Below are 9,446 nucleotides of genomic sequence, written 5' to 3' on the forward strand. Positions count from 1 at the left end.
TATCCCAGTTCTTAAATTCAGCTGCTCCCAATTTCATATATTATTAGTAATTAAGTAAACAACACCTATTTAGAGAATATATTACAAGGAAATGATACATCTTCAAAAAGGGCGTGGGGAAGCGGGGGGGGGGGGGGGGGGGGGGAAGAGGGGAGGGATAGCATTCAATGAACATTTCAGCTAAAAAAATTCCCAAATAATGGGCAATGGGGAAACTACAACAAATACGAGTTGATATTTGAGAATTTCTGGGACAAGTCTCTGGTGAATTCCTCTATAGAGAAAGCTTTCACATACACCTATCACAATGGCGCGGAGGGAAAAATAGATAGAGAAGTTGTACATCTGCACCCCTAGGGGAAAACTTTTACCATATCTCCAAACAGATGGGATCGGTCACAAATCCTGCATATGCTTCTCGTACAACCCAAATACAGCTTTGGATGCTGCAAGGAACAAATTATTTGATCACCCCAATTGAAATTTGCTGCAAGCTCCAACATTGAGCTCCCATCGTGCACTAGTTAAAGAATACTTGAATTAGAGATAGGCATTTGGGGGGGAAAATACAGATCTTCACAGTAGTGCCTATGTACAACATGACCATGACATCAATTTCACGAGGAAACACAATTATCAAGATGTTCTTGCCTTTTGTAACTCATGGTTTCACACCCCTCCACACTTATGTACAACAAGTCAATCTTTACAACCAAGAAAATTCTTTAATCTGGAAGGAGTTAAAATAAAAAGAAGAGAAAACCCAGCGTCCCCAGAATTCCTAGCAAGACAATAGAGCATTAACAAATGTAAATAAACACTGCTGTGTGTGGGTGTGTGAGAGGGTAGGGGTTGGGAACGAGCCTGGGTAATCATAATATCAATTCTTAAGCACAAGCATTTCATTGTTTAAACAGAGAAATAATATCCTATCCGTAAGCAAGGACTATGAATCCAGTTAGTTTGACATGCATTAGCTAAAGATTACTGGATCTACACATCCCAAAAAGACAACAACATACCCAGTGGGATCCCACTAAGTGGGGTTTGGAGAGGTAGAGTGTACGCAGACCTTACCACTACCTCGAGGAGGTAGAGAGGCTGTTTCCGAAAGACCTTCGGCTCAAGTGCCTCAAACCCAAGTAACAGAATAAGAAACAATAAAGACACACATCCCAAAAAGAAAGGAGTAAAATTACAATGCATGTTGTTTCATCAGGCAAACATTGTTTTAGAGATTGGAACAAAGTTCTCAATAAGTAACATCAGCGACTAAACCAAACAAAATATACAAGAGCTAAATTATACAAAGGATATAAGGTCAAACCATGTATCTTATGAAATCGTATCAACATGTCTGAATCCCAAACTAGTAGGGAGAGCTACACGGAACTTCAATATACATACCGTTCTATTTTCTTTTTCTCTCGCTTTTATTATTGGGATGGGTGGCTGGGCAAGCTACATGGATCTTCACTATTTCACCAGGTTTTCACTGAACTCGTTTCACTCCAATCTAAAAAAAAAATTGTCTTTTAAGACAAAATTAAGGGTCACCAACACTAGAGGTCATATGCATATTCTACTTACCAACAAATCATTTAAACTAAAAAGACCCTTTCTAAACATGGACTTATAAGTGTAGCAACACGACTAAGTCTTAGTCTCAATTAGTTAATACTCCCTCTATTCCATATTAATTGAATTTTTGAGGAATTTTTCATTGTTCAAAATAATTGAATTGTTCAAAGTTCAAGATGGATGTTTGAAACTTTTTCCATATTTGCCCTTTCATTTATTGAAGTTTTATATTTTCTAGGAGATAAATAACACTACTTGCAAAGTTATATTTATGATTTTACAAAGGGCAATAGTGAAAAGTATGGTTCAAATTATCTCCTTGAATGTTTTTCTTAATATGTGTGCATTGCCCGACAAATTCAGTTAATATGGAATAGAGGGAGTATCACTTAAAGTATCTTTTACTTTTAGTTGTGTCACGTTCTTTTGCTACAGATTTTGTGAGATTGTAGTTTTGAGACAACTTTCCCAGTGTTACTTTAGGTTTACCTCGTCCACTTTTAACACTTCCAATCATTATAGTGTGATCACAATTACAAACCGAAAGCGCTTGAAGTCATATATGTACATGACCAAACCATCCTCATGCAACTTTCTTTTATTTCATCCTCTTTGTGCTACTAGTAGTACAATCAGATGTGAGATTGTGATCATCTCCACTTGTCTATTCTAATAGCAAACCAAAAGGCAAAAACCTCTAGTATAACCAAGAAGAAAATACACATACCTTACCTGCTCCTGCCAGTTAAATTGGTAAAGACTTGTTTTTTATCTGCAGTAGAATTATAACCAAATGACTTAGCATATAACTCTCAATATTACTTTGGGAAAGAACACCAAATACCAGCCAACCAATGGCATTGAGATTCACAATGACCAAAAGGTTAAAGAAGAAAAATACATTGTTACCGCATACTATCGTCACAATAGTCGTCCAAATAGAATCCCACCAAAGATAAATGCACCAAACCATTTGTTGGAAACAAATCTACATACAAAGCACAATAAATTCAAACAGTAAGAGTTTAGAAGACTAAACAGTGTCAGTAACATGAATCAATTCATAGGTGCATATGAACTTCTTTGGGTGCTATAATATTGCCACTGATGACTAAATCAGACTAACTGTCAGTATGTCAGGTGTTCCATGCTCATAGTAGGTAAGCCACTTAAGTGTAAATTCATTCAGCAAATGAAATGTAATCATGTCTCTAGTTACTATTTGATACATACTTTCTGTTGCAATCTGCACGAGATGATAGGTCAACAGTCCAAATTTGCCAAGCCAATTGGCCAGAAGCAGCTGTCAAAAAGGCGTAGTATGGCCATCCTGCTCCAGACAAAGAAGAGATATCAAACTAAGAAGTTATGGCAAATAAGTAAAAAGAGAAATGATTGCCACAAGACCATTGTAGCTAAATAAATTAGAAAAGGGAAATAGTTACCAATATCAGCATTAACTCCGGAAAGAGCAAGACTGCTGATGCATGCTAATCCAAACCCACTGATCCATTCTTTTGTGGAATCTCCAAATCTCAAGGCAGTAGATTTGACACCCACTTTAAGATCATCTTCCTTATCCTGGATGAACAGTTACTAAAATATTGACAAGAGCTGCTTTCACATAAATTATAAGTACCTCATACTTGTTTAATAGGGAACATAAATCCAGACTGGTGCATCTGATATATAAGAAAACATTCAAACACATGTGCAACATGCTATGAGGGCTGCAATCATTGTGGGCTTCTGGAACAAGGCAAATTATGATACTGAGAACCCAAGTATAAAAGGTCTAATCAGCGTGGGTCTTTTCTTTCATTTAAACATTTTTGTGACATCTATATTTTATGGCAAAGGCAGGTATTAATGTTACCATCAGTGTTGTCAAAAGCAAAAAGCGCAAAAAAGCTCCAAGGTCCGTTGGGGATTTACACACATATAAAGCGTGGGCTTTAATGAAAAAAAGGCACAAAGCGAGAAAAAATATAAATATATATGTTTGGTCCAAGACTAATAATTATAAGCGTGAATGACAAATATATGACCAAGGAAACTGATTTTTTTTACAATAAAGTGAAATATTAATTGTTTAGTGTCGCCTTTTCAGAAGAGGCTCATTGGCAAGGAAAATTATGCCCTAGAACCTTATGACAACACTGAAGCGCACATTAAGTGAGGCGAAGCGCTCAACATGTTTTGAGTCTTGCTTCGGGACTCAAGCACGCCTTTGACAACATTGGTTAGTGGTTACTGTTACCAAATTATGCATGGGATTTCCCAACAAATATAAAACATAGTCTGATATCACTAGGAATTTTCCTAAATAACACCATTAAGGTACTTAAAGAAAATCCAAACAAGGAAACAACCACTCCCTCTACTCCAATTTATCATACACTTTGCACTTGGAATATCAGAAAATGTTTGACGCCACTCTATTAGTAACATTTATTATTTTGATAAGGTAATAATTTTATTGATTTGGGACAGACTCACATATACAAGCAATCTACCCAAAAGTAGAGAACTTTTACAAGAATATGATTCTATGCAAGCCATCCAATCCAACGGTAACATTATTCTATACCACTTCACAATTTTCAAGAATTCAAATTCTTTTAACTATTCTTTTTTTTTTTTAATTAAAAGTATTCTTTTAACTATTCATAATTCAAACTTTGTAGATATATTTCTCCAAAAACATCATTTAAACCGTTGCTATAAACTTCCCTGAACTATTACTAATATAGCATACAAGTCAGGTATGTCTTTTAATGACAAGTGGTATCCAGACGAGCTTGAACGAACCTCAATTATTTTATTGGGTATCTAATACCACCCACTAGCATAGGTACCACCTTAGAGGCAACTCTATCCACCCCCGGAGACATAGGAAAATGAGAAGAAATCACCTAGTATTTTTTTGTCTCCCCTGGAATTTGAACATAAGACCTCGTGGTTCATCTCCCGCTCATTGACTTGGGTTCCATAAGTCAAGTAGTATCTTAAACTCCATATCCAATTATATGCTACTATATAAAGTAAAACGGAAAGAATTTTTCTAAGTCAGAATTCTCCTATAAGATCCAATATTAAACGAGATGAACCCCCCCAAAAAAATGAAAATACTGAAAGAGAAGCATATAGGAGTTATGGGAGCTATACATACATACATACACACACACAAAAAAACGTCAGAATTCTCTCATATGTGTTTAAACATACATACATACACACACAAATGTCATGCATGCATACATAATATATGTATCGTATACATATAAGTGCATTTATGGTTTTATCTACGTTGAAAAGAATTACATGATTGAAACAGTTTAATCACACAGATGTCCGTTAATAACTTGCAGAAAAAAATAATCATAATTTGACTATTAAATTTTATCAAGTGGATTGCCAATTCCCTCCGAAAAAAAGATGATGCAATAGGAGGCCCCACCTTTTTGGATAGGGTTACAGGAAGTTAATGTGCATGATATATTCAAACACGGTGAAATGGTGTGCATGTCACCAGAAAACATGCTTGAAGGTGCAGGCTCCTATACTAGAGTAAAACTTATTTAATATATTATTAGCCCAATATGTCATATTTATGTTGGTATTTATTCTGCCAGAACTCTCAAATTCAATATAGTATAAGAGATGGCAGCTAATTTCAAATGATCAATATGTACCTGATGTGCATATATTGTGTCATATACAAGCGTCCAAAACACACCGGACACATATAGCGGAAGCACAACTGAAGGATCAATACTTCCTTTAATCGCAGCCCAACCTAACAAAGCTCCCCAGTTGAAAGTTAAACCAAGAAAGGCTTGAGGCTGCACCAACAGATATAGACATCACCCATCCTAACCAAACAGTTGGAAAAAGATCCACAGAAGCTGAGAAGGGTTGTACCCTTTGGAGTTGAGGGCATGGAGAACAAGAGAGAGTACAGATATACTGATTTGAAAGATGCAGCATGAAGATTCGGATATATTACCCAAAATGTAAACCTCTTCATGAGGGGGTATGAGAAGACTAGCAACAGGGACGAAGCACCCAAAATGCGGCTGCAGGAATAGAGATGAATCACTAATAATGTAAAAATGTCACATAAAAAAAACTTTTTCTTCATTGAAATGCAAGAAAAAAAATCAAATTTACTCACGAATATCTAGTTCTCCAAATATTGGTAAGTTAAAAACAAACTTTCCATGAAAATTTAAGCATAGTACCAGACAAAGTGACAAATCATATGTAATTCAAATGGAGATCCCATAAATGAGCTATCTTTAGTCCCATATGTAATCCAAATGGGGATTCCAACAAAAGTAACATGTCTTTAGTGACATATGTCTGTAACTTAAAATTACTACACTTCCCATACCTGGGTTTTACCAGAACAAAACTATGATATCGCACTCATTATGGGTTGAAGTAAAAAATCAAAGTTCGAAGTAAGAGAATTTAATAAGGAACTGACTTTTACAGGTTGGTCTTTGGAATGGTGCCGTTATGACAATTTTCTGACTTCATGCTTATGAAGGAAACTACCTAAGCTCGCTATAAACTAGGAGATGAAAGAAAATCATATAAATTTCTCCAATGAGAACATATAGCCATTCTCTATATCAGCTAATCAACTAGAATGAACCAATCAATCAAAACACTCTCAAGGGGAAAATTTGAGGGGAAAAAAATTATGTCAAGAAGAAAAGAAGACAAACCTATAATTGTTCAATTGTAAAAGAATCCCAAGACCTAATAGCAATTGGAACCCAAGAAAAGTGAGCCCCTGAAAGGGTGTCAAGACACCACTAGCAACTGGCCTGGACCTTGTTCTTTCCACCTGCACTGCATGAAAGCTCTCAAATGCACCAAGAAAACAGAATAAAAGACTAACTTGTTCTGCAAAATCTCAAAGGTAAACTAGCTTTCAGAAGATTGGTAAGAAAGGATTATACCGTGGATGAGAAGGGGAATCAGGAATTCAACCAATATACTATATCAGTGTCAGCAGTCAAGGACTATTTAACTATAAATTCAGAAAAGATTATGAATGATAACAAGCATGACAAAATAAAACAGACATGAGCTATATCAACTTTTAAGTTTCAATGGCATCAAAAAAATCACAGTGCTATCCAATTGAGAAGTAAAGATCCCAGAAGAAGCAAGTCAAACTAAATAAAAGCAGTGCCATCTTGCAATGAAACACCATAATATGAAAAGAAAGACTAGCATTTTGTCCTCCCATTAATTCCATTTCTCTCAACCGTGAGCAAGACAATGATGAAGTAGCATGAGGCATCACCTTCATTCAGTAACCAAAGTCCTCATTCTGAAGTCCCAACTTTTACCTACTTAAGCAATATCTATGGAAAACCACTTGCCTGCTCAAAAAATTCTAGATATCGATAAATCATAATGAGTTGGTGGTTCCCTATTTTTGTGGCATTAACAAATACTTAAAGCAATCACTTGAGGTTTACCACATAAATTATCCAACAAGAAAATGGAAGAAGAACAATAAACAATTTCATCTTTGGGGATATAGAAGTATGTAGCTCGACTAAAAGAACTATACAAATCCTACTAAAAAGTGTAAGGGAAAGCCCAATCACCTTAGTATCAATATCTCGATCAAGAAGATCGTTAACTGTACATCCAGCACCTCGCAAAAGCAAAGCCCCGCAACCAAATAGTGTCATCATCTTCACATCAGGTAGGCTCCCTGGTGGAGCAGCCAAAGCAATCGACCTACATATAAATCCTTAAAAAAAATATAATAATAAAAAACAAACACACAAACACAAGGATAAAGAGTATAATAAGGAGTTACCACATGCAAGGCCAAGCGAGTAACCAAGTGCCAATAGGCTTATCAAGTCGGGCAAGATGGGCATAAGGTCTAATTTTTGGGGGCAAATAAGTATCAACCCAAGAAGGCTTTTGTTGCTCATTCTTCTTCTTCTCTTCCGAATTAGCTAAGGTTGAAAAGTGAAGAACTTGCCGGAACCCTGAAAGTTCAATTCGTGAAGAATGTGGGGAGTAAAATGTGAAGGATTTTTTAGAATTGGGAGTGTGATCATCATCATCAGAAGAAAATTGAAAGGGTTTTATTAACAGAGAATAAAGAACAGTGGGGCTAGGGTTTGTTAGGTCGCCGGAGGGGTACAGAGCAGCGATAGAGTGCCGACGGAAGACATGGCAAGTCCGAGAAAGGCGGCGACACATTGCCATTGAGACGGCCTAAGGGACTGGACCAAATTGACGTCGCCAAGTAATAACTATTCGGAAGGGGCGAAATATCACTTAAAATTGTCGTTAAATACCTTAATTTTTTCCTAATATTTCCATTAAAAAAATAATTCTTTCAGGTAAGCTCGATTGAGCAAATTGCATTGATGGTTAAAAAAATAATAAATTATTACACTAATAATACATATAATATTGTCGATATTCAATTACTGAGGAGTGTTATTTTAAAATTTCTTTTAAAATTATGTGATAAAAATAACGGAAAAGGGTCAAAATTACCCCTGAACTTTGAAAAATAATTTATTTATGTCCTTCGTTCTACTTTAGGGCCAATTATACCCCTACCGTTATACTTTGGGCCAAATATGCCCTTGAGATTAAATCTGTTTTTTTATCTATTTTTTAAAATCAGTTTATTTTATTTTATTTTAAATTTGTTTTTAAAATCTGTTTTTTTATATGTTTTTTAAATCCATTTTTAATCTATTTTTAAATCTGCTTTTTAAATTATTTTTAAAAAAAATCTGTGAATGCAAATTTATTTTAAAAACAAATTTAAAATAAAATAAAATAAACATATTGTAAAAAATACATAAAAAAACAGATTTAAAATTTTTATTTTAAATTTTTATTTTAAAATCTGTTTTTATATGTTTTTTAAATCCATTTTTAATCTATTTTTAAAAATCTGCTTTTTAAATATATTCTTTTTAAATCTGTGAATGCAAATTTATTTTAAAAACAAATTTAAAATAAAATAAAATAAACATATTGTAAAAAATACATAAAAAACAGATTTTAAAAAAATAAATTAAAAAGCAGATTTAAAAATAGATAAAAAAACGAAATAGATTTTTTTTAAAAAAAATATTTTTAAAAAATGGTTTTAAAAATAGATTTAAAAAAAAATAAAAAAACACATTTAAAAGGGGAAATAAGTTGACCACTGAGAAACTGACACGTGGCATTCTGTTATACTCAAGGGCATATTTGGCCCAAAGTATAACGGTAGAGGTATAATTGGCCCTAAAGTAGAACGAAGGGCATAAATAAACTATTTTTCAAAGTTCAGGGGTAATTTTGGCCCTTTTCCGTAAAAATAATGGGTAACTTAAGAACGTATCCAACGTGAATTTTATATTCCTAATTTTTTATATAGAAATAAAGATACTCTTGGCTTGGCTTGATAACATTGATTTTGATTAATAAAGAAAGATTTTTTGTTTTAATTATATAAAATTGTGATGAAAGAAATAAGAAAATTGTACAACATTTGTTTTTAGGATCAATGCCAAAAGCAAGCAAGAATATTTTTTGATCAAATCACATTAATTGATGATAACAGTATTATGAAATGTTGCAAGGACCTATATTTTGGATTTATATATATTTCATAAAAAGAATATTAATGTTATCATTTGAGAATAATAAAATATGGATAGTGTTAAATTGAAAGATGAAAAGGTGACAATCAACCAGTCAATTCGTTCATATTTATTGAACTAAATGACGAACCATGTAGAAAAAGGGTTACTAAACCGCTATTTCAATCGTCAAACTAAAAACAAAAAACTTTTACTTGCTAGGTAAGTATA

General features: G+C 34.0%; 1 protein-coding gene across 3 annotated transcripts; it reads right to left on the reverse strand.

Moving 5' to 3' along the window:
• Positions 1–8: 8 nt before the first annotated feature.
• Positions 9–7,904, reverse strand: LOC129893864 (4-hydroxybenzoate polyprenyltransferase, mitochondrial). Of its 3 annotated transcripts, none has more exons than XR_008767596.1 (10): positions 7,433–7,904; positions 7,215–7,350; positions 6,318–6,439; positions 5,591–5,660; positions 5,277–5,426; positions 3,027–3,162; positions 2,815–2,911; positions 2,483–2,569; positions 2,309–2,353; positions 9–446 (listed from the first exon to the last, which is right to left on the reverse strand). XR_008767596.1 is itself a non-coding variant. In XM_055969285.1 (8 exons), the coding sequence occupies exons 1-8, from the start codon at positions 7,831–7,833 to the stop codon at positions 2,503–2,505; spliced, it is 1,179 nt and encodes a 392-aa protein (XP_055825260.1). In that variant the 5' UTR covers positions 7,834–7,904; the 3' UTR covers positions 2,480–2,502. The 3 variants fall into 3 exon arrangements, 1 of the variants encoding a protein (XP_055825260.1); XR_008767595.1 differs by having other exon boundaries at positions 10–520; XM_055969285.1 differs by lacking the exons at positions 9–446; positions 2,309–2,353 and having other exon boundaries at positions 2,480–2,569.
• Between the last annotated feature and the right edge of the window lie 1,542 nt (positions 7,905–9,446).

The sequence above is a fragment of the Solanum dulcamara genome, chromosome 7 (genome assembly GCF_947179165.1).
Source record: "Solanum dulcamara chromosome 7, daSolDulc1.2, whole genome shotgun sequence".
Taxonomy (NCBI): Eukaryota; Viridiplantae; Streptophyta; class Magnoliopsida; order Solanales; family Solanaceae; genus Solanum; species Solanum dulcamara.

Excerpts from the sequence above, each read along its gene's own strand:
- LOC129893864 (XM_055969285.1), bottom strand. The coding sequence starts at position 7,833 with ATGGCAATGTGTCGCCGCCTTTCTCGGACTTGCCATGTCTTCCGTCGG. Across the intron at positions 5,661-6,317 it reads TTACAATTGAACAATTATAG|CCGCATTTTGGGTGCTTCGT; the intron begins GTTTGTCTTCTT and ends CTATTCCTGCAG. Across the intron at positions 2,912-3,026 it reads CGGAGTTAATGCTGATATTG|GATGGCCATACTACGCCTTT; the intron begins GTAACTATTTCC and ends TGTCTGGAGCAG.